Genomic DNA, 25,799 nt, shown 5'->3' on the forward strand with positions numbered 1-25,799 from the left:
GGAGAAGCTCTTAAAAAACCTGCAGCCGTGCAACACACACACACACACACACACACACACACACACACACACACACACACACACACACGACAAGCCAGCGGTCAGGACACTATTCACATGAGTTATTGATATGTTTATTAAGCATCCAGACGTTGCAACGTGTATCTCAGTGGAGACACATCAGATGGTTCATTGAGAAATGTTGTGGCATCTTTGTGTGTTTTATTTGTGGTTCAAGAAAGATGAAACACTCACTTCTAACCTAAAGTATTTAATGTGATAATTAGTTGATTAATCAATTAGCCGAGCGACCAAAAATGTATTGATAACTGGTCTATTCTGAGCAAAAGAAAGAGAGACATGAGGAGAAAGCTCTATTGCCCATGAACTAAATATTGTTGTGTGTGGAATGTGAGTCGGAAAAAACAAAACATTTGACGTAAAACCTGCTCACCATTTACCTTCTATAATAATCCATCATTTATATATTACCACACGCTATATTTGATGCTCACAATCAGCCTTTCACTCACACACAACATATATATATAGAGAGATTTTGCCTGCAGAACTCGGCAGCGTTTCACCTGCAGGCGGCGCTACACACACAGCATTGGGACATGGGGAGAGAGAGTGGTTGTGTGTGTGTGTGTGTGCTGTGGGGTGCAGGGAGTGTTAAGAGTGCTGCTCTGGGGGTTGAGCTGTCTCCTGTGTGTATACATTGGAGCTCAGATTCCCAGCACAACCTCCAGGGTTTGCAGGGGGTCAGAGGGATCAATTGCTCTTGTAACTTAAGACCCTAAAGAGCAAGTAATTCCTCAACAATGAGGAAGGGGGTGGCCTTGTGCATGCGGCTCACCGTATACATGTGTGTGTAGCTATATGCTAGTTAGTGTGTGTGTGTGTGTGTGTGTGTGTGAGAGACGGAGGAGGAGACAGTCTGCCGGGCGGCGTCTAATCTCGTCATCATCAAAGACCCCCACTTTACCTCCTCACTTTCTCCGTCCGCCCTGTTCCCCTGCAGCCCCGATTGAGCCCAAACAAACTATCAGCGGGGATTATTACGAGGAAAAAAAAGAAAAAAGGCTTAGCCAGCAGATTTCTTAAGAGCTCGGACGCTCTTTGTTTTGTTGAATCCAGGTAACTCACAGAGTTAAGTGGCTCTGCGTGCTGACCGAGGGCGACGGAGGGAGAGAGGATGCTTCAGCGGAGGAGACTCTGCCACATGCTGACTTTATTACCATGTTTATGTCTGACTCGGTGACGCTTTAGTTGTGTCTTCAGTCCGCTCCATAAACAAACACAGCGGAGCCAGCGAAGAAGACTTTTTAGATTATTCACCACCAGAGTCTTTTTCTGAGATAATAAAGTATTATTACGCTGTTTGGGTTTCTACTGGATGAACATAAGCAGCTCTGCTGTTGGTTAATTTTTGATCCGATCATGCATGGATACAAAATGGCAGCTTGAAAAACAAACAAGCAAACACATCATTTGTTGCAATGAGGATAAAGAGACAGAATAAAACAGTCGTATCTCCTTAAACTCTGTTTACCACAAAGAGAAAGTCTTTAAGAAGCACGAGATGAGGTCACCACGGAGACACGTCTTGTCTGTTTTACAAAATAAAGAAATAATCAGATGGACGAAGCCGATCTGTAGAAACGCCAGCATGACTTTATGTAAAAGAGTAATGTTTGTTACTAATCAGGACATGTTTTACAGTCTGTTTATCAGGTCAATAAACAAACTCCCTCCTCTCACTCAGCGTCCCCATTCAGCTTTATTTATGTAACTGCAACACACACACACACACACACACACACACACACACACACACACACACACACAGATTTACTCCACAATACACACACACACACATCGAGCCACACTTGATGTTTTAAAATATAAAATAACATCTTTGCTTTACGTTGTCTCCTGCAGCGCTGCACATGTATCAGTCAACGGGTTGTTTCAGCATTTTTATAGATTTTTTAAATGATTTTCTGAATGATTATATGCTTTAAATATACTAATAATTAAATATGCATATTGTCTAGCCCTGATTCCTATAATTTAGAATAAAATAACAATAATAATTTACTCATAAACAACTGACGCTAGATTTAAAGAACTTCAAAAGTAACTTCTTTCCAGGATGAACCAGAGCTGTCAGGAGTAAAATGAACTACTTTCCTTCTTTCTGTCAAACTGCAGACGGTAAATTGCTGAACTTGCAGGGAAAACATTCTTCCACCCTCGACTCTAAATGTCAAACTTGCTCTCAGAGGTGAGTCCTGTTGCACGACAGAAACTGTGCATGTAAAGCTCTTCCACACCGCCATCCGGTGCAGAATGATTTAAAGACATACGATTTGATAAATGGAGAAAACTCCCAAAAGCAAAGCGTGTTTTCTGGAAACGACAGCGTTGCTGCTGTGCTGGATGGCGCAGTGCAACAATGCTAGGTATGCTATATGCTAATGTGAAGTGACATAATCAATACCCCATGTCTTGTACTAATATCCCAGAACAAAACACACACATCCTGCAGTCGAGGAGCACACACATGCTGCAGCTTCCTGCTTCAGACTGTGTTGAAGCGTCAGGGTCAGGTCTGCCGTCCTCTGCGTCGCTCGACTGCCAGTGATTGTAAATCACGAGAGCTTCAGATTGTACGACAACGAAGCTCGACAGCACGCTGCAAAAAGAGTCAACAGCTGCTGCTCCAGTCTTCCTCATGTTTAAGTGTTTGGATTGAGCCTCGTCTATTTATTTAGTCTGCAGAGTATCTGGTGTCCATCTCGTGATTTAGAGGTTTGACGTACATCTGTGAATCTGCATTTCGCTGCTTTTTCCTTCTTCATTTCCATTTTGTGAAATCACGACAAAAATCAAGCCTGTTGCTCGAGCCCGACAGGACGCCTCGAAATTCAATTTGCCCGGCTTCCATGAGAAAACAGAGCGGAGATTAGGCCGACTGGTAAAGAGAGCGTTTAGCGGCGCGTTCATCTCGAGGTGATCCCTGCAAATCACTTCCCCACGGCGCCATGACAGCTGCACGCGAGGACGCGCCTACCTGTGGGCCACGTTTGTGACTTTTTAAGAAAAAGATTATCACGCATTTACCAGCAATCTATGACTGTGTGTAAATAATGCTACACACAGTCGCAGACTGCACACATCCATTAGATTAGAAATATAACTTTCAGACGTAACATTAACTCAGAGACGATATGGAAGAGTGAGGATTCAGCTTTTTATTTTACATAATTATTGGACATTTGGAAGGATATTTAATAAATAATCAAGTCGGTCAATTTCAGCTACAGGACGAAGGCTTTAATGTTTAAACTTTGTTGCTTGAGCAACAATAACTTTTATTTAAGATCAGGCCCGACAACTTTTATCAAGACAACTGAGAAGGTGTCCCGTCCCCGTGCAGTGACACCCTGACAGCACCCTGACAGCACCCTGACAGCACCCTGACAGCACCCTGACAGCACCCTAACAGCACCCTAACAGCACCCTAACAGCACCCTAACAGCACCCTTTAGTGACGGGCTGCTCCACCCGTGAAGCTACCAATCAACACCAAAAACTGACAAACGATATCAATATTCTATTACATATAAAAAATAATATTATATAATGTGAAGTCAACCATTCAGTGTATCTACAATTATATTGGATTTTATATTTATATGTGTATTTATCTATGATGGCCTCACTGTTAGCTCTCAGCTGCTGTAATAACGTCAACGTGCCCCATATGGGATGAATAAAGAATTCAGTTGTTTTATCTTCGATTTTCACATTTTATTCATGAAAATGATCCGTCAAACCATTTCAAAGTTTGGTCGACATCTTTAAGCCGCTGCAGATTCAACACATCCCGTCTGAACCATCGGGGAAACTAACTCTCATGTTTGCAACCAGACAGTTATTTAGAGCCACAAAGTAAAAAAAAAAAACACAACTTTGATGAAACTTGGACTTGGAAACTTGATCATCACTGACAAAAATATAAAATGAACCAGATTCCAAGCGAGATGTTTTGAGCATATATAAGCCCCCCCCCCCCTCCATCAGCACAACATACTCTTAAGTGCTGGCCGATGGCCACACTTTTCAGGGTTTCTAAGAAAACACCGTGAGAAGGAGCCAATTTTGGAATACCAGCACTGAGACGCAGTGGGGAGCCCGGCACTATTTTCTACACACAATTTACCAATTTTGAAAGTGACCTCCTCCATTTAAAGTGGAGAAGGGCAGCGTGCTGCGGAGAGGGCGGCGAGGTGAGCGGTGAAATGGAGATCACAGTGCCCCAAACCGACCCCGACGAGGTAGAAAAGACTCCACCCTGTAAACACTGGCCCTCTTATTAGTCAATCAAGCCCTTTTTTTCTGTTGCCTTGAAAGATGCTACGTTTCCTGCTTTTCGAGCAGGAAAAAGACTCACAGTGTATTTGTCAACTTTGATGTTTTTCCTTCTATTTTTGTCAAGCTTCAGTGGGAACTGGGAGAGTTATGTCTTGAAGGGCACCACATCTGTTGTGCATTAGGTGCCGGGCCGTCAACATTGTTACTGGGGACCTAATTTAATATTTTCTCTGTTTTGATCTTCCACCTTTAATCACTGGCTCTTGGGAGGATCGGCTTTCCCCGAGAAATTGTTGGAGAGCCGAAAGAAAATGTTATTGCAGCGTGTTTATGGAATCGTGCATGTTGAAGAGGAGACGGGTGCAAAAAAGAGAAACGCTGCCCGTGTCAGTCTGCACAGAAAAGAATTGATAGTTTAGTTGTGGGTGAAAACCGCGACATAACTGTTCGCAGTCAGGACATTCCAAGCTCGCAATTTCAATTTCTACAAACGCCGACTTCGCCGAGACGGTTTGAGATTATATCTGCAGCGTGAGGGACGCAGCGGTCGGGGGGGAGGGAGAGCGAAGCAGAGGGCCGGCACCACAGGATAGGTTTGGGTTTCTTTGAATCAGCACCACTGCTTTTATTAAACCACCATTTCTAATATCAATGTAACGGAACATAACAAAAACCTAGTTGTGCAGAGAGTTGTGAGAGCGAGCTCATGTTGGCCTCAGACTGATGGTCGGAGACATCAGGTACAACTTAACGTCCTGACTCCCCCGAGGGAAACGTAAAGTGGTTCTTCAAGGTGCCTTTGAAGAGGTTTGTGTTACGATGTGTACCATATTCATGTCAGGCCAAGGACTTCTGGCGCAGGATCAACTCTCATGACACGCAGCGAAGCCTTGTAGTTCCCAATGATCCATTACCTACTGCCAACCGTTGATGATGTCTCTGCACCTTGGTGGGAGAATACAAGTGGAGATGTTTTCAAGAACTAATTAAACACCAATGAAGGTCCTTCTGCCTCATGGAAAGGTTCTTTTTCTTTCTTTTTTCGCCGTCGATGTGAACGCAACCTAAAGCTGAACAACCAGTTCAGGACATTATGAAGGAAAACTCTCCATGTCTTTTATCTAGAAAAGACATGAGGAGAGTTTTATAAGTAATGTTTCGGCGTCCACAGCCTGAAGTCTCCATCTTATTGGGTAATTTTCTGGGTCGGTTCAAAGTCCAGAATCTCGGCTTGTCAATGTTTGGGGAGCTGTGGCGCTCCGACCTGACAGCTGGCACTAAATATTCTGGGCATAAAACTGCTGCGTCTGGCCAGTTGGCCCAATGTGGTTTTTTATTTTAAAACAACTTAGCTTTTGTCTTTCCAGATCTCAAGCAGAGCAGCCATTTATCCTGATCTCCCCACAGCAGGATTGGAAAATTCCTGTAGTCTGACCAAGGTTCAAGTGAAAAGTTTTTTAAGAGTGAGGTGTTACTTCAGTTATCTGTCTCTCTCCGTGTCCAGTAGACGCCATTTTGGAATTGATTGTTTGCTTCAGAAGTAGACGGACTTAAGTGAAGTTGTTGTGATGATTGTTGGACTATAAAAGGCACGCAGGCGTGTAACAAAGCAAGCCAGCAGAGCGGAAGAGGATTTTTTTTGCTACGTCTGAGACAGAAAATGTTGTTTGAACTCAATGCCTCATTTCTTTGTGAGTGGGTCCAGATACGAGTTACACAGACAAGCAGCACTGCACACAAAACATGTGACAAATGAATCACATGTGCTCAAGATGTAAATATGTGCCAAATGAGTTGAATAGACCAAACGCCAACTGTAATATTTTTAATCTCAAGACATGCCTCGTCTGCTACATGCCATCTGCGAGATGAAAACAGACGTTGTATTCAAAATTAAAAGCAGACCAAATGGTCAAACCTCAGCAGCAAGAACGACGCAGTGAAATACAGAAAAATTAATGTTTTTCAATACAAAAATTGTTTTCCTTTTGATTAAATAAATAACTCACAGGAAGAAAATAAAGCTCTGAGTCACAGAGTAATATATGATTATAGTTTCTGAGCTCTGAAAATGATTCAAATAAATTTAGCAAAAACTATAAGTTTAGTACTTATTATTATATTATTGAGAAATGATTTCTCGAACATGAATACGATGATATAAACCATGTTCTGCTAGCAATAACACGGCCATAACAGGTTATGTTTTGGTGTATATTTGACAGCCTCCTTTAATATCTATTAATATGCATTGAGCAATAATTGTAAAGAATCAATACGCATGTCTGTTTTAAGGCAATGCTGGATTAATGTTTGATTTTAGCATCAATGCAGTGAAGCGCTGTTACGTGTCAGATTATGTCATCAATGTATTATATCATCGTATAAATAACATAGATTGGGATAATGAAATACAACGTCACACTGCTGAGCCCTCACTGACTGTAAACAGCTGGTGCACATTGTTTAAAGTGTTGTACACATGTCATAGACGTAGTACCTGCAACAATGTAGTATGAGCAACAATAACACACTGAATAGACTTACTACCTTTAATACAATGTAGCAGGAGCAACAATAACACATTGAATAGACTTACTACATGCAACAATGTAGCATGAGCATTAATAACACATTGTATAGACTTACTACCTTTAATACAATGTAGCATGAGCATTAATAACACATTGTATAGACTTACTACCTGCAACAATGTAGCATGAGCAATTATAATAATACGTTTCATAAGCTTACTAAATTATGTAGCATGAGCAATAATAACACATTGTATAGGCTTACTACTTGAAACAATATAGCATGATCAACAACAACACATTATATAGACTAACTACCTTTCCTACAATGTAGCATGAGCATTAATAACACATTGTATAGACTTGCTACCTTTAATACAACGCTGCATGAGCATCAATAACACACTGTATAGACTTACTACCTTTAATACAACGCTGCATGAGCATTAATAACACATTGTATAGACTTACTACCCGTCATACAACGCAGCATGAGCATCAATAACACACTGTATAGACTTACTACCTTTAATACAACGCTGCATGAGCATTAATAACACATTGTATAGACTTACTACCCGTCATACAACGCAGCATGAGCAACAGTGGCATTAAAGCAGCCCAGTTGTTCGCTGTCATTACACTTTAAAGTCAGGTCGTGTCGATGCTAGCCCAGCTAGCTGACGTTAGCTCGAGTGAACACTCACCACTTCTTTGGCCTTCGGAGAGAAGCCGCTCTTGGGTCTGCTCTTCTTAAAGACCTCATCTTTGGGCGAGTCAAAGCCGACTCCTATCGCCTTGTTCCGGGTCTTCACGGTCTTCACACTGGCTTTGAAAAGTAAAGTTATATCCACAGCCATGTCTGTGCAGCCGCGGCGGCGCAGGAACCAGCGCTGTAAACAAACTGACACGTCACCGAGTGGCGACGTCATCAGCCTGCGACGTTGTGGATTTTCCCTAAGACGGAGAAGAAAGCCTTACATTTCACCTTAAGGTTTCACCAGTAAGTATAACTGTGGCACGTGCTTCGCCTCGTTGTATTTACGTCCTGCAGAGCTGTGACTCGCCATCAAGACACTCTTCGCCCTGATTGCGCTCTGGGTCGCGAAAATGTAAAAATAAAATAAATAATCTCTTAAATATAATAACTTAAGTCAAAGAAATACTTAAATTGGAGGTTTTGCCTTTCAGTTAGGTTGTTATGTTTAATGGTATAGTTACATTTAGTCGTGTTACATTTTCTGTATTGTACGCTGTAAGGATTACAAGGGACCTCAATGCAGATAATCATGTGACTGTCGTTGCCAGAGTAATGCCCCTAAAACTTCCTGAAGGGATGTCCAGCCGCAAGCGGAGACCTAACTGGACAGACCAGGAGTGTCTTCTTCTGGCTCAGCTCATGCTGGAGAGGAAAGACGTCATCAAAGGGAAGTGCAGCAGTGGTGTTTCATTACAGGCCAAAAGACAAGCCTGGGAGGAAATAGCCCAATCCATCAACGATGCCTTCCCACAGTTTCAGCGTACAGTTTCTGACTGTAACAAAAAGTGGGAAAATCTGCTGGCGAAGTCGAGAGAGGAGATCAAGCGACAGAGAAGGCAAGAGGGCTCAGGTGAGGAGAGCGCGCTGCGTGCTGCAGAAAAATACATTTTGAGTTCAAAAAAACCTTGAGGAAGAAATAAGCAAATCCACATTCTCGCTGTTTGAGTTGATTCTGTAGTATTGTACTTATTTTTAATCAAGGCATTACATGGTTCTTCATTTACAGAAGGCTCGGCCGCTGAACAGTTCAGTACTGTGACTCAAGTGGTGATGTCTGTGGTGAACCTCTCAGACATCCTGCAACAGGACAGAGAAGACGCTTCCATCTCAGAGTTGATGGAAGCTCATCAAAACAGGTGATCTTTTCTTTCTGGGTTGTTTAATTTATTGAAAATATGTTATTACAAAAGCATTCAGTATTTTCCCACTTACCTCAACTTAATATCCTCATGTTTGTGTTATCCACAAAGGTTTTCAGTGGAACTTTGTAATAAATAAATAGTGAAATGAGATAGAAAACTGTTCACAGCGAGCTCTGCGGATTATTTAAAGTCACAGAAATATTGTTTCTGGAAAGAAATTCTGCCATTAATGTATCCTAGTTAATTTGTCAGAGCTAGGAGCACACCAAAACAAATCAGAGGTGTCATCTCAGAGCCTAAATAAAACCTAAGTAAGAATATATATTGTTTGGAGTTCAAAGATGAAACTCATAGTATTGTCGAACAATATCAATGACACACTTTTTTCCAGCAGTGATGAAGGAAGTGAGCACAGAATAGATGCGAGATACTCAAACCAGCATCCCCAGAGAGAGCTGGAGCTCCCCACGTACCCAGATCCATCCACTTCTCCAGCAGAACAAAAAATGGCCGATTTTCCCAAAACCTTCGCGGTGCACTTCAGCACTCATCACGCCGCCGGCGTCGCTGCTGCTGCAGAACACCGAGATGCTTTCCGCCCTTCTTCTTCTTCTGCTCCACCCGCGGCGCACTGCACGACTCTGCAGGAGCGCGTGGATTTAGAAATGTCTGTGCTGAGAAGACAAGAGGCAGTCCTCAGGCTGCAGGAGGAATACTACACGCTGAAAATTCAGCTGATGAAAAGGCAAACGGAGACACTTTCAAAGGACTGAAGTGGTCGTAGAGAAGAACCCGTTGTACCTGTAGCATTGCATAGTGTTCACATGCAATCTGAGTTAAATCAATATTACTCAAGAGTAAAGTTTTCCCATCGTGTGTTTTAGCATTGTTACTTTAGCGGTTCCATTTCTTTACTTTTAGAGTGTTTGAGGCCCATATTGTTAAGACGCACACTATATTTTTTAATATAACCAAAGTGTAAGAAGAGCAAAGGACACAATAAGAAAAGTTCACACTACCATGTTTATTTTAAAATGCAGCTGTAACATTTATAGGTTATTCTTTAAAGAAAGTATGAAGGATTTCTGGTTATCTGGCAGGGAAGTGCAACTCGTATTTATAGTTTTACACTCTGAGAAATGTAGTTTATTTACGGATTCATGCCATTTAGTCCTAAGTGCAAATTTGGAAGCTGTAAATGTTTGACATGTACCAATATACATATTTATGAAAAGTGAACTCGGTCATGCCAATGTAACCAAAGCTACAATAATGTCCTGTCTAGACAAATGGAGTAATTTGTGCATAATATTTCTCATAAATCCGTTTATTTGTAAGTGACGGGGGTTGGCACCCAGATGTGAGCAGCGGGCCCAGAGTGTTGAATAAAAGTCTGTTATTTGCTGTGTGGTTTGCTCATTTCCTTTGTTAGTGTTTTGCCAGACTGTGTTACAACTGAGTGCCGCGACTGTCTCTCCTTTTCAGCCGCCTCAGCATTAACTTTAACTCCTCATCCTTTTTTTTTAAATTCGCTCTTTTAGCTTCGACTGTGGAAAGAGAACTTTCTGAGGGACTAAGGTCATGTGCACTAAAAGGCCCGGCTACATTTATTACCCTCAAAGTGTTGATGCGAGGAGCCTAACGGAGATTAAACATTAAAGTTTCCTGACTTTTACTTGACCACGGGGCGGCGGCGCTAATTGAGCTAGCTGCGAGCACGTGGTGCACTGGGATGACGAAAAATATGACCGGCTACTACTTTACAACAGATGATATCCAAATGTGTTTCCTAGAGTCAAAGATTTGGTTGAAAATACATCTTTTCTCATGTTTATTCTCCAATTCAGCCTTTTTCATCTAACGATCCCCCACAAAGGATTCACTCCTTCACCTGCACCGCTCCAATATGTTCAATAAAATATAAACAGGATACCATTAAACACTACAGATTATATGTAACTGCATAATCATGAACAACGTCATACAACCAGTTATCAATTTCTATAGGTGAGTACAAATGTAAATACATTAAGTATTTGAGTTAAATACTTCTGGTTCCTGTTCATATAGCATGTATTCCTATTTGTCTCTTTATTTCCCTTCTCAACAGAAACATGTGGATGTTGTTTTTAAATCAAATAACATGTATTTAAGTTAGTTTAACTTTCCTCGGTTATACTTCACTCACAGTTTTTTCATGGTTCACCTACAAATACAACACTTTAAACAATGTGCAGCAGCTGTTTACGGTCTCTCTCAGCAGTGTGACGTATTTCATTATCCAATCTATGTTATTTATATGATGATATAATACATTAATGACATAATCTGACACGTAACAGCACTCCACTGCATTCATGCTAAAATCAAACATTAATCCAGTATTGCCTCAAAGCAGACATGCATATTGATTCTTTTTGTTCTTATTTGTCCATTGCGTTCACTTTATTTCTTGTGTCCCTCCAGCCGATAGCATCAGCTAAATGTTTGGACATATTGTGAGACGCAAACATCAGGAACAACACTGAAGAAACCCTGAAACCCTCGGGACGGCATTCTTCATGGGAACTCCTGGATCCCGTCCGTCCTCCTCGTGGAGCGTCAGTGACGGTATCCATTCCTCCCGTCCCTGACAGATGAGCCATGTTTTGGAGTGTCCTCTGGGCAGTCCACTTAACTGCCTGAAAGGGAACCCCTTAATCTCCACTTTCTCTTTGTTTGGACTATTATCAGACCTGTCAGTCCCGGCTGCTTTATCTTCACAGGACTCATCTAACTGGCTGTTTGACGTTGGCTTAATTCTATCAAAGGCTCTTATCTCCTAGCCTGAGGATGCGTCCCTCAGAGAAGCCTGACAAGAGCTTTTTCCCCCCTTATTATTATTATCCGTCTTCATTTTTCCTGCTGTATTTTGCTTGTGTCCCTCAGTGCGCTGCTCTTTCTGATGTCTGCATTGTTTATTTTCGGGGCGTAGCCTGAAACCTGAGCTAATGACGCTAATGCTATCCCATCAACCACCGCTGATCCAGAGATTGTCCCCTTTGATGGCAGTTAACTCTCTGTCTCTTGGCAGTCTGCAGGAATGCCATGCAGCTCGATCTGATGAGGAGCAATTACATGGGAGGGAGCTGTTACCTTTGAGGTGAAGGCTTTCTGCCACACCCTGCAGGCTTACAAATAAGCCTCTGGACACGTCCCAAAAACGTGTGAGAATGGTCCCTTTTCTTCTTGTCCTTCCCCTCGTGACATTCGGTCTGACAGGATTTGACAGGTGAGGGTTGAGAGGGAAGCTCTGGCCTCGACGGCGACGGTGAAGTCAGCGGGTTTGTTTTGGTTGGCGTGATGTCAGCGGGTCAAGAAGAAGAAGAAGAAGAAACTTCTCAGAGCACACAAGGGAAAGGCGTTAGCTATATCTGAGTCACATCGTAAACTTCTGAGTTCTTTCAGTGTAATTTAACGACCACTGACAATAAATATGTGTGTTTCCTATTCATTGTCACATAGATAGCAATTAAGATATCAAGCTGTTATTATTTTTTATGTTGCCTGGATGATACTTTGTCTGTGAGAAAAGTAAAGCTTGCAGTATCGCAGGGTGCTGTAAACTCTGCATGTCTGACAGGATTTCAATGGGACTTCTTTCTGTTTTTAATAGTCTTTGCATATGAATCATGAGCATTGCATGCAAGGTCATGTTCATGGAAGCTTCCTGGAGAAGTAATGGTGGAAAACAAGACATGCAGCGGAGCTGCTTGGACCAACAAAGCACTCCCCATAGCTCACGTACAGATGTTGCAATCACAAATTGGATTTTCCGTAATGCAGTCGCTTTTACGAACGCTTAACTTTATTTAGATTAGAAAGGGCATTGCCCATTACCGGCCGGCTTCGGGCGCATCGTCTCTGCTCCAGGGATTAACCGCAATTTATGCTTTTATTTTACTGGCGCGGTGACAGCCAAGAAAGGGAAACTTTGTGAAAAGACACGGTTACAGGGCAATTTACCCTCTACCCACTAATTTTATTTTGTCTTTCCCTTCACCACTAGCACAAACAAAATGGTTATTAAAGAAACTACTTCTTGGACACTGAGGGATTGGACTTTGTCCATCAATGTCATCATTGTCCCTTTCTCTGTTGCCATCGGTTCGGAGGTCGTTTCACAGAGACGAGGAGATTCAAATATGATCTGATCACGCCGTGGCAACACTACGACAGTCCAGTTTGAAGCATCCTGGACATGCTTGACTTCATCATTTTCCACAATGGTCTTCAGAAACGGACAGCAATTGCCCCGCCAGTGAAAGAGGATCCTCTTTGTAATTAAAGCCAGTAGAAAATTGGATCATTTTTTGCCTGGACAGCTTTCACATTCCAGCCTGATATGGCACGGGGAGCGTTTGAAGTCGCTGTCTCGGCAGTCCCAAATTATACCTTTCATCAGCCAATCATAAGAAAATGACAACCTGACATTCCCGATCGCAACGTACGTTTGACTTCTTGTAATCAAGCGCAGTGCGTGATACCCGCTGACACATCAACTACGAACACTTTATTTCAGCTCAAGGAATATTTTATATTTTAAATAAAAGAGCTAGTTGAACTTCATCTACCAAAAGTCAAATACATGTAATTATCTCTTCACTTTTTCAGGGAACCCTGAGTGATGCTACTTCATCTAAAGTGGTGTGAAGTGCACAGTTGTCTCAACTATTGATCGCTATCACCAATCAAAGTCCTTTCTGACAACATCACAGGTTCGAGCTGGGAACTGTGGCCTCTTACGATGAAGGCAAAAACAATTATACTTTCCAATTCAAAGCTTCTTCCTTCTGTGTTTTTCTAGTGACCGAACTGCTTTTTTCTTTTTCTTCCACCGTCCTTATCGATAGGCAACAATTGAAGTCACAGTCGTTCAACAACAAAGAAATTGTTTATTTTCCCTGTAAACTAAGTAAAAGACTCAGTAGCTCAACTTAAAAAAGTCCCGTGCTGCTCCTGTAGATGTGAGTCTGACCAGAAACACAAGCAGGTTTAGTGTGTGCTGCTCACAATGAATCACGACCTTCATCGCCTCTGTGATGACTGCGATGCTGTAATGTTGTGATGTTGTGTTGCTTCGCCCTCTGAGCTAAACTTGACAGCATTTCTTGGGGATTCACCGAATAGTTTTTTTGCAACTTCTGCATGCACGGTCGCCCGATGACAACGGGACAGGGCGGACGCAGACCAGCACGTTCACGCCATGGAAGCGTTTACAGAGCAGCCCCATGGCCTCATCCCCGCCGGACCGCTGTCCAAAATGTAACGCTGAGTTTGAAATGACTCTGGGAATTATGGGCGTCAGCGGGAAAATCTACTTTATAGTGAGAGCGTTGTACTGTCGTAGCACATAACACACTGCAATGTTCTCCTCCTTCAATAGTACAGTGTGTCATCATCTTTGTGGACACACAATGTACAAAAAACAAACTCTTCCAGGACGACAATTGTCCAGCGAAGGTCAATTAAACCGTTGCTCTTCTGCTGAGAGACTGCTGGCAGCCACAAAACAATGGCGGCTATTCTGCCTCCTCCTGTACAGACATGTGCTTCTGCAGCAGAACAAACCAAACCTCCTCACAGACACTGGAATGAAACATGAACTAATTTGTGTTTTGGTGGTTTTCTCCCACTCTTAACCCCACGGCTTCTGGCCAACGTTGCACCGCTCCATGGATTTATAAATAGGCAGAGTGAAAAAGGGGAAAGAGGGAGACGCGAGCCCAACATGACTGGAAACATATGGAACCGGTGAAGAGCAACTCATCTTGTGACAACATAGCAACCCCCCCCTCCCTCCACATCCCTCCATCTACCCTCCAAGTCCCACTCTGTCTCATGTCACAGCCGTTCAGGAAAGACTGCAACTGGAGAAGGTCACTCGGTGGCCGAGGCCGAGAACAAAGTCAGCGTGATTTTTCAAAAAAAAAAAAAAAAAAAAGTACATGCGGCATCTGAGGAGGAAATGGTTTTGCCGCCAAACACTCAATTACATGTAATTACAATAATTCAACCTTGGAAGATGGTTTATTCCATTTTATTATGAGGTTGGCTCTTTCATGTCTGGTGAGGAAGAGGAGGAGGAGGAGGAGGAGGAGTGTCATGAGCAGCGACTCTGTGGAACAGATCCCTGCTGCCTCGTCTGAACGCTTTCACTTGTTTCCACGTTCGTTCCCTGCAGGAGTTTTGATGGACAATTCTTTTTTTTTCAAGTTTTGATGAGTCGATCTGCCGCCGGCACGTCCAGACCTTTAGAAAGTTAAAACACACAGGACACAGAAGAGAATGTGGAGAAATGCAACTCGTCATGAGCAGCAAAATAATGAGGATCCATGCATTATTATTTATCAGGCGAAGGCTCAACTGAGAGCACATGTTGCTTTTTCTTGCTCATATGTTTTGTAAATTAAATATATTTGGGTTGTGGACTGTTGGTGAGGCAAAACAAGTGATTTTCAATCAAATCATTTTTATTTGTCACAATCACAATCACTCTCAAATTCACTCTGACGGGAAACTGGAGAACCTGAACAGACCCCACGCCGTGAAGACTCCACCCACAAGGACCGGGGATCAAACCCCCGGCCACTTCGCCACCCAACTCATAAACATAACACTTTTGCAAAGGAAACAATAATAATGTCAGTATGTTTGAGAGGAATAATACATATTTCTGTACTCATGGCGTACAGAGAGCGACGTAACATTGGGATCTGAGATATTTAGAAATGTTTTTGGTATTTTTTCAGATATTTTGCAAACCAAGCAATTACTGTAATTCATTAATTCAACAATTAATCGCCATACTAAAAGTTAAACTGCATCTTAACTGCTTCATTTGCACTCTGAACAGATGCAAACTACATTTCGTTGTCACAGTATTTGTACTTTGTGCAATGACAATGAAGTTGAATCTGAATCTAAAATACCCCAAAAAACAAATCTAAACAAATCCCAAATAAATGCTGTGTGCATGCTAACAATAGCTACGTATATATATATATATATATATATATATATATATATATATATATATATATATATATATATATATATATATATATACTAGATAGCCTTATGGATCAAACTCAAAAGTGACCTTTTCTTCTATTGTCTCTCCAAATATTGGGAATAAGATGCCAACAGTTGTGTCTGCCTGTTGCATATTGTTCATATCTGATTCTGGATCACGTTCAGGTTTAACTCAAAAGCATCTTCTTCAATGCAAAAAGCTCCGGGTTCATTTCATTTGGGATACTTTCCGCTCGACAGAGAGCGATTGTGCGTTTCTTCCCAGAGCACACAGCCCTCCTCGCTGTCTGCAGCGGCTTCGTGGCTCTCTTGCATGAAAAGACTTTCCCCCAATTTCCCTCGCCTCGCTGTAAATTTACCCTCCTGCTCCAAAAACACACTCGACCGTCCGCCCACTCGGTGTCACGGGGGTTCACACCGCCGAGCGTCCAGGTTGCACGCCGCCACGCCCTCGAAGGGGAAGACTGAGGACTCTGTGATTGAGAGTCACTTTGGATTTTGCTCACGGGTTCGCCGCGTGTTCCTCCGCTGACGTGCAGGCCTCCTAACGAGGCCGAGTCGCAGACGGGAGGCTTTGAAATGCGGCAACCCCCTGAACCAGAAAATAATCAAGGGGACTTAGGCATGGCACCGCGGCCGGAAATTCACTGTGAACACTGGTTTCAACCATGACCGTTTGAGAGCCCGACTTTCTGGCTTTCGCATTGATTTCGAGTCGCACCCCCCCCCCCCTCCTGTCTCCTCCTCGGCTGGATGTCACACACTACGTTTGGGCTCCATCTGACCTAAAGGTTGATGAGGAGCGTCTCTGTTTTCGGGGCCGTGCTTGTCAGCAAAAAAAGCGAACCGACGCACAGACACACACATATACGGGCCGTCCCTTTGTCGCCCATCACAGGTACGGCAACGCTTCTGCTCGGCGTTCCCCCTCCATGTTGTTCCTCCTGCTCTCCCTCCACCGCGCTGGGAGAATATGTGGTTTCTGAAGTCAGGCCACGTCTTTTCCCCCCCGCAGCTCGTCCTGATTACTAAGCAGACAAAGTACCAGACACAACCAGGTCCTCGTTTTCCCGCCTTCTCATCTTTGGAGCGACGCTCTCGGAGGTTTAAGTACCCGGTGGACTCCTGAAATAAACCTTCCTTTTTAATCGTTCGCCATTGTTCGTGTCGACAATATAATTGTACACAAAGTTGATAGAGTGTGTTATGACCTCATTCGGCGTCGGGGAGGACACACAGTGTGTAATTGTGTATTGAATAAACAAGGTTTGACTGCATGCGGCTGTCCGCCGTGTCTTTATAATCTTAATGTTCCCGTCAGCCCTCACAGGGACGACCAACCATGCATTTTCTTTTTAATCTGCAGTTTCCACTCCTCCTCCTCCTCCTCCTCTTCCTCCCCCCGTCTCCTCCTCTGATCAGTGTTTTCCCTGTGAATTGTATCAGCGGCTTACTGCCTTCCAGCCAATTAGTAAAGGCAAACACCACAACAATCGGCCTCTTGGCTTAATGCACTCCACCTCTTCAGCGGTAAATACCAACAGATGCCTCCGAGCATTGTCATGCAGAACGGCCCGCCGGCGCCGCTCTTTGTCCTCAGCAGAGGGCCCTCTTTGAAACGACCGACAACACCGACAACACCGACAACACCGACAACACCGACAACACCACGTGTCCAGCGCGGAGACAAAAGGCCGAAGGGAGAATCCCGATGGCTGACGGGACCGGATGAAAGCAAACGACTGTGAACTCTGCATTCAAGCTGCCGAGCCGGGTTTTGTTTTATGGATCGGGCGTCTTGTTTTCTTATTTATACTTTGAAATCTCTTTGTGGAGAACACAAGGAAATATAAGATAAGATAGTCCTTTATTAGTCCATCCGTGGGGAAATTACAGGATTACAGCAGCTCTTATTCACAGATATTGAAAGTAGAGATAAGTAATATAAATAAACAGTAGAACAGAAATAAAAACACAATTTAACAAAATTAAACAGTAAGAAACAAAAATATGAAATACACATGGAGAATAAGAATAAATAGTACAAAAATGTGCATAAAGTGTAAAAGTATAAAAAGTTTTTAAAAAAAGTATTGCACCAGGTGATATATAGAGATATATATCATATTGGAAAGAAAAAATACATCAATCAATATACAGTATACCACTTTAAGTGATAATAATGTGGATATAATCAAGTAGATTCGTCACTTTTGGTTGCCAGCCGAAAAATAAATGTGATTTTTTTCTTGGAAAACAGATGAAATATTTGATCATGTAAATACTTTAAAAAGTCTTTGAGGATTCTGTGCGGTTGATAAAAGCTCCGTGATCCAATGCTATTGTATTTTAAGTACTTCTGAAGTAAATAAGTATGTTTCTGCAGGACATATTAGATTGAATATACATGTATTTTAATTACAGGTTTGATATTCATCATTGGCTCGATGCAAACATGTCTTTGATGTAACTCTGGTGCAGTTCCTCATGTGGCTGTGATTTACTCCCAGTAGTGGGCTCGCAGAGTAAATTGACTTTATAACCCGCTGACAAAGCCAGAGGTGAAGGGTGAGAGCGCTTCATCACCATAACAAAGAAAAGGTAATCAAAAGACAGTACCGAGGAGCATGACAAAAGGAGCGCGCAGTAAAAAGAAAGAAAAAACACATTGTATGTAAATGGTTGGAGTTTCCTTGGCGTCATGTGAAAGTATGCAAGACGGAGCAAAAGAACCACGGCCCCGTCGCTGGCATGGGAAGGCCGAGCCAGACCGAGCGGCGGTGCCTTTGTCAGTTTGTCCGTCAGGAAGACAGAAGGAAGAGCGAGGGAGGGAGGGAGGGAGGGAGGGAAGGAGGGAAGGAGGGATGGGAACCCCGGCACGGATGGGCAGACAACACAGGAAGGGGATAAAAGGAAGGAGAGTATGATGTAAGGAGAGAAAAGACGGAGAGAGGAGCCGCGAAGCGAAGCGCCGTGGTGGAGGCCGGTGCCCCGGAGGCTGTAGGCCGGAGACGGAGGGGTCCAGCAGGAAGATGGATGGAGCGGCCCCCCCGCCGGGCGGCCGTCTCAGACTCCGGTGCGCTCCTGTGAGCACAGTGTGGGCCGGGCCGAGGAAGGACGGCGGCGGCCATCGCGCGTCCTTTGTGGTTCTTCCGGCATTTCTTCCGACATTTTTCTCTACTTTATAAACAGGTTACACACACACACACACATACGCACCCTCGCTATCCTCCCATCCTCCCTCTCTCTCTCTCTCTCTCTCTCGCTCATTAGGGGCCATTTTCACTTCAAAGCGCCTCCATTATCTGCCATCTCTGAGGGCAATTAGGAATGGGGTGACTTTGAGCGGCAGGCACGGACACGGCATTATAACCGCTCATCCTCTGTCATGAGGGCCTTTGTGGGGGCCGCCGACATTGATGGAGAGGATACTGGGGGCCCAACTCCACCCCCCTCCGCCCCCCCACGACCCCCAGCCGGCCCCTCCTTTTGACTGGTAAACTGTGGAGTAAAACGGTGTGTAATTAAGTGGCAGTCAAAGCCCCGTCCTGTTTGGCTGTGACCGGCCCGGCGGTGGGAGAGCCGGGTGGAGGCGGCGGTTCGGGGATGAATGAGAATGGCCAGAACACAATAGTGAGGCTATGAAGCGCAGGAGGGGAAAAACCCACTCTGGATGACATAAAGTCAATGTTTACTCGCAGCAAACGTCAAAAAAAAGGGAGGGATAGTTGTTAAAAGTCATGCACAACTTGTACGATTGAGCAAAAACACACACGGACAAACATGAATAATGCATTCACGCTCTTTTTTTATTTTTCATTCAAGCACATTATCTTAAATACATCCGCCTTTGAGTTATTCCCTCTGAAGTTCATGTTCATGACTTCCATTTTGTCATTTATGGCCTGAGTGTGAAACAGAGGCCTAGTGAGTGAAGCTGTCACCACATAAATGTCTCATTATATTCCCTTTTTCCTTTTTCCGCAGCAGCTTTTTACCGCTGGACCACGCAGACATGCGCGGGCCCCTCAGTGCGCTGAGTGCTATACGAGATGCTCTTAAGGACGGCGGTTGCTGTGTTACTGCCGCCAAAGTCATGAAAAGAGGCGACAGTAAACTACAAAGTGAAGACAGCTGCGCTGGTGCACGCAGTATTGTTAAGCAGATACATGTATGTTTTACAATATGCAGCGAGGCCTGAGGATCCTGAGGAAGCTGGTGGAGAAAATTTGTAAAATGTACTACTTTTACTGCCAAAGACCATCACGTCTTATCTTACTTATATTGTACATATTTTAGTTGGCCAGGCTACAAAGCGCATACCCGCTTTCATATCTGCACCTACGAGGAATGCGGTGACTGCGCTGCGGTGCGAGGACGCTGATTTAGCGATTCTTTGATGCTCCCACTAGTTAGCCGTCTCCCACTGAGCACCGACATCCTGTCAGCGTGAACCCTCCTCTCATCCCCCGGTTAGTCACTACACGACCACAAGATGTTTGAGCATGAGTGTGTGTGTGTGTGTGTGTGTGTGTGTGTGTGTGTGTGTGAGAGACAGAAAAAGAGAGAGTTTGTATTCGGGAGGGAGGATGAACTGTGAAAAATAGACGATAAAGAAGGTTTCCCATTTCCTGATTTCAGTTCCTCAGGTACAAAATAAGTTCAGCCCAACAGAAACCCAACTTCAGCAAACTTCATTGACATTTAAATAACACAAATTACTGATAATCAACCCCCGGATACGCTGTGAACACTCTCCCCAGTGTGTCGTGTGGTTTACATCTGCATAACTAAACATGTTAGTGGCCTTCAAGAAACCCCATTTCCCAAAAGTCTTTGACCAAAGTTTGTTCAACTTCACCAGAAGCTGCGAGTCCGGAGCAGAGACGAGTGGTTGTGGCTAGAAATGTGTTTCAGATTCTTTATCTGGCGTGTTGGGTGAAACCAAGCTGCAAAGACGCTGCTATGCTGTAGTTTATGGTCAAATAAATCACTGTTAAGATCATAAAATAGGATATTATAAATATTGTCTGTTTTGGATGTGTGGAGATTAGCTTCAGGCTAACGTGTCCTTATTATGAGCTTTTTTTTGGTAAACTCAATCAAGGTTTTATTCCCAGATTTTGTGATGATGGATAAATGAATGGATGCATAACACAAAGCATGTTATGGGAAAGAACATTCATTATTAGTCACATCCAAAACACCTTTGAGACATGAAATCAAAGACACTTTCCAGTGTTCACGGCTCTTTCAGGCAATCCGAGACTGAACGCAGTTCTCAGCTAAAGACCCAACTTGTCCTGGAGGCTGGGTGGAATTAGCTGCAATTACTTCTGCAGGTAATTATCAATCCTCAGCGATCCAATAAAGCATTCACACGGCGCCCGAGGCGCCTCGGCGCTGCCGTCTAAATGCGGTGTAAAATTAGTGTGAACCCGAGTCTCACGCCACCTTTAATCGTACGGCGCGGAGGCCTGCGGGGGGTTTCAAGTAGCTTTAATTGATGCCGAGCTAACAGACAGGTAAGGGAGAGCAGCGCCGGCGGGTCGCCGCTGGAAAGAGAGTCAGAACTTTGTTCACCGGAACAAAACCTGAACAGAACGTTTAACTCTGGAAACTGAACCCTGGTTGTTGTTGTCCTCTCTTTTCTGTTCCCTCCTTCACTCTGTTAACCCCTCTTCTCTCACACACACACACACACACACACACACACACACACACACACACACACACACACACACACACACACACACACACACACACACACACACAAACATCTTCAAACACCAAACTGTCCTAATGAGTAATAATCCCGCTCTCGCGAGACACAGAGGAGCTGCTCCTCCTACACTCCTCCTCTCCTCCTCTCCTCCACTCCTCCTCTCGTCCTGCTCTTCTCCTCCACTCCTCTCCTCCTTTACTCCTCCACCCTTCCTTTCCTCCTCCACTCCTCGCCTCTCCTCCTCTCCTCCTTTACTCCTCCTCTCTTCCTTTCCTCCTTTCCTCCTCCTCTCCTCCTCCTCCACTCGTCCTCCTCTCCTCCTCTCCTCCTCCACTCCTCGCCTCTCCTCCTTTCCTCCTCTCCTCCTCCACTGCTCAAGTACTCAAACACTGCTCCATGTGGAGACACAGCACCGAGAGCACACACACACACACACACACACACTTACACGCATAGACACATGCACATACATAGACAAACGCACACACAGCACACACACACACACATAGACACATGCACACACACATACATATGCACACACATAGTCACACAAACACACACACACACACACACACACACACACACGTGCACACACACACATGCACACACACACACACACACACACACTAATGCACACACACACACACGCACACAGACACACATACATAGACACATACACAGATGTGTGTGTGTGTGTGTGTGTGTGTGTGTGTGTTTATGTGCAGTTTTCAGCCTCTGACCAAATCATAATGATGTCAGTTTATTGTTTTAATTGCCTGTAAATCTTACACAAACAAACAAAAAGGTCTCGCATGCAACGAGCACATAAAACTCCATCAAAGTCAAACATTTACTCGTACGCTAAAACAACTAAATACATTTCTAATAAAGTGTAATTCACCTTCATTATCTCATCCCGGGGTGATTCTGGAGGTCTCAGTGGAAAAAAGACATAAAATTTCATGCTTCCATGGTGGATAACATGGTCATTAAAAACAAACAATTCCTGCCTGCTTTTTATTGGTGCAAACAAATCACGTCCAGATGAGCACGAAGAGCAGGAGTCCTGTCACGTGACGCCAAAACACAGAAAGGAGAAGTTAAAAAGTCAAAGGGCATATTCAATATCTGTAAACTCCAGACACTGTGGTATTGTATTTTCAGTCAAAGGGAAAGTTTTTAATTTAACAATGCCGGTAACATTTCCAATGACTTCAAAACAGTTGGTTGAGGATTATAAAAATGGCAACAAAAGACAATAAAATGTCATTTCCAATGATCGTCTGCCTCTTTTTAGCTCTGCGCTGCGCTGCACGCTGACGGACGATCGCCCCGATGCGTCTGCGGCGCTCTGCAGTCAGTCATGACAACCTCTCAGCCGGCTACAGCTGACCTTGTCAACAGGCCGGGATCAAACCGCCGAGCATGCGGCGCGACTGCTTCAGTAGCCCGACCCCGAGAGACTCAACCCGAGGGGGGGTTAACGCCGACTGGAACCATCAATCTGCTTTTTATTTCCAGCCCGCCGCCGGATCATCTCGGCCCGTTTGAAAGGCCCGTGAATAAAGAAAGTCCATTTGAGTCGTTTTGACGTGTCAATTATTGGGGATTTACTGTTATTAGGATGATTGCTTCAGCGAATCCACCCGGCGAGGCGCAGGGATTAAAGGAGCGTTTGACATTTCTTCTGGGATGTTTGACACGGGAAGTCAGCAAGAAAAAAAAGAAAAGTTGTCACTCCGTCTCTGTCAAAGAGCACATTCAGTTCCCATAATTACCTTTTAAATCCTCATTTTGCAGCTAATTCATTTCAATGTTGGTTTTGTAAATAAAACCCCGAGAAGGTGTTTTTTTAAATGTGTTCCAACACGAGGAAAAGTAGAGCAATTTTATTATTGTGTTGCTGCGTTTGGAATATGAAACATTCACATAAATTCACTTTATTCTGAAATTTGTTTCTCGTTAAAATACTCAGTGACCTGTTTTCAGATCGCCTGATTGTTCCAATTAGTACATAATATTAAAGCTGACGTTATTAATTTAATGATTGAGTTGTTAGTGGTTAACTGTACAAACGGTGGAGACCTGACAGCCATGGGAAGGGTTGGGTTTCTAAACGGTGCTTAATGACAGCCCGCGGGCAAAGCTAATACTAATAAAACTGCCTGACAACGCTACAGGAATGTTACCACAATTAATGAAGCCTACTGGCCTCTCTGCTGTCTGGTGCCAACGCACATGTGGAACCTCTAAAAGCCTGTGTTTCTGGTGGGGTGAATTACCCCCTCGAACCAGTCACACCAGGGTATCAGGATGCAGCGCTGACTTAAGTTAAAAGGCCCAGAAACCCTGAGAGCGTTATGGGATACACGCGAGCTCACGGGGACGACTCCAACGCGCACAAACACACAAATACGCACACAGGAAGTCGCTTTACTGGCAGTCAGAGTAAACACTGAGGGGAGAGAAGGACTCCGGTGAGCAGTTCTCATCTCTGGAGCTGCAGAATAATATTTGTGTTCAGCATCAGTTATGTTTAACCCGTTGAAAACTGTGGAAACTAGTTTTCGCTCCAGACTTCGTAGGGACCCCAAATTAATTCCAATACTTGTGTTTATTGTATGTATTTGTTCAGCAAAGTCTTGGGGAAAAAAATGTATATCTGCAAAAAAAAAAAAACACTTTTAAAAGATATTTTGATCATAACTATGAACATCCAGCATAATATGAGCCAGATTCCCCAAAAATGACCCTGGAGCGTCAATAAGACACCTTTATGGAAAGATTAGGACCTAAAGAATCAGAACCTGCAACAACAATCACAATAAAACAAAGTCTTGTCCTGTTAGGAAGGAGCTTCAGTCAAGAAACTGTGTTATTCGGTTCAAAAATGGAAGAAATTACGTATTTTTTGCCAAAAGATTGTCTGAATGGGGCATGCTGGGTATTAAAATGGTTTCCAAAAGGTTAAAAGGCAACAGTTAAGGAGACACAACAAAGTGGCGGACAGCAGGAAAAGGAGAATCAGCGGAGGGGAAGGGAGGGAGCAGGGCGGACGGTGGGGATCCTCACGGGGCCGAGTCGGAGCCTCGGGCCGATATTAAAGTGACCCGAGAGACTCCAGACACAGCTAAACGGTCCTGGCACCAGTTTGGAATGAGCCTCCCACACCGGGCCGCCCCACCAGCAGCTCCGGCCCGCTCGCTGCAGGCGGGCCGGCGACCACGCCTCCACCCGTGATGTGTCACGGCGTCCCGGCTCAGCACGAGGAAGGAACTGAAGAAGACGAAGATGTTAACGTCTCCCAGCGGCGGGCTGAAGCCTCGTGGGAGACTGACGGGTTCAGGTGGTCCAGAAAAACATCATGTTCTGGGTTCAGCTCACAGTCCCTGTGATGATAAATGAAGCGACGTGCCGCCGCGGTCGCTGTGTCGAGCAACCGATAATTACAATACGGCATAATGAATTGCAATAAGCCTTAATGACTGTCATTAAGCAGAATTCTAATTAAGCGTAATTTCTAGTTTTCATATAAACAGGCAGGACTGCACCTGACTCATAATGAAGGGGGAGGACAGCAGCTCCGCCGCCGGCGGCCAAAGCAAAGAGATGCTTCTAGTCTCCGGAAAAAATGTCAAAATGTCTCAACATATCTGATTAAAGTTTGTGTGTAAGACGAAGCGAATCAGCGAGAGGACACGGCTGTACACGTCCTGTAAACACACACAACACAAGACATGACCGTAAACACCGCGCTGGGCTTCAGGAACACACACTGATCACACACAGCGACATCACGCTGTGTGTGATCAGTGCAGAGACGCAACCAGAGAGACCTGCAGGTCAAGAGGTCACATGACACAAAGACCTGTAAATCACTGAGGAGTTATTCATCTTTACTCAATTAATCCTTGATATTCACAGGATATATATATATATATATATATATATATATATATATATATATATATATAATATATATAATATATATATGTATATACATATATATATATATATACATACATGTATATATATATATATACATGTATATATATATATTATATATTGTATATAAATATATCTGTTTATATTCTTTACTAATTCTTTAGCGTGATAGAATAATGCTGCATGACCAGTTAAATGTGAAGGTTTGTGTTTTACGTGTTTTACTATGACAGAAT

The 25,799-nt window shown here is 43.7% G+C and overlaps 2 protein-coding genes across 3 annotated transcripts in view; one reads left to right on the forward strand and one right to left on the reverse strand.

Annotated features, from left to right (window-relative positions):
- The window catches only part of stx18 (syntaxin 18), a 14,644-nt gene extending 6,807 nt beyond the window's left edge, over positions 1-7,837 (reverse strand). The window contains exon 1 of the mRNA XM_068594540.1: positions 7,625-7,837. Within this exon, the coding sequence (XP_068450641.1) occupies positions 7,625-7,777 (153 nt within the window). The 5' untranslated portion in view covers positions 7,778-7,837. The remainder of the gene's footprint in view (positions 1-7,624) is intronic.
- Positions 7,838-7,869: 32 nt separating this feature from the next.
- Positions 7,870-10,184, forward strand: LOC137796547 (myb/SANT-like DNA-binding domain-containing protein 4). 2 transcript variants are annotated; one of them, XM_068594543.1, is made up of 4 exons: positions 7,870-7,920; positions 8,226-8,527; positions 8,684-8,813; positions 9,214-10,184. In XM_068594543.1, the coding sequence occupies exons 2-4, from the start codon at positions 8,230-8,232 to the stop codon at positions 9,590-9,592; spliced, it is 807 nt and encodes a 268-aa protein (XP_068450644.1). In that variant the 5' UTR covers positions 7,870-7,920; positions 8,226-8,229; the 3' UTR covers positions 9,593-10,184. The 2 variants fall into 2 exon arrangements, with proteins under 2 accessions (XP_068450644.1, XP_068450645.1); XM_068594544.1 differs by having other exon boundaries at positions 7,880-8,029.
- Positions 10,185-25,799: the final 15,615 nt, after the last annotated feature.

This window comes from Clinocottus analis, unplaced genomic scaffold (assembly GCF_023055335.1).
Source record: "Clinocottus analis isolate CAN_PGR_092001 unplaced genomic scaffold, fCliAna1.0.p SCAF_3, whole genome shotgun sequence".
NCBI classification, from domain to species: domain Eukaryota; kingdom Metazoa; phylum Chordata; class Actinopteri; order Perciformes; family Cottidae; genus Clinocottus; species Clinocottus analis.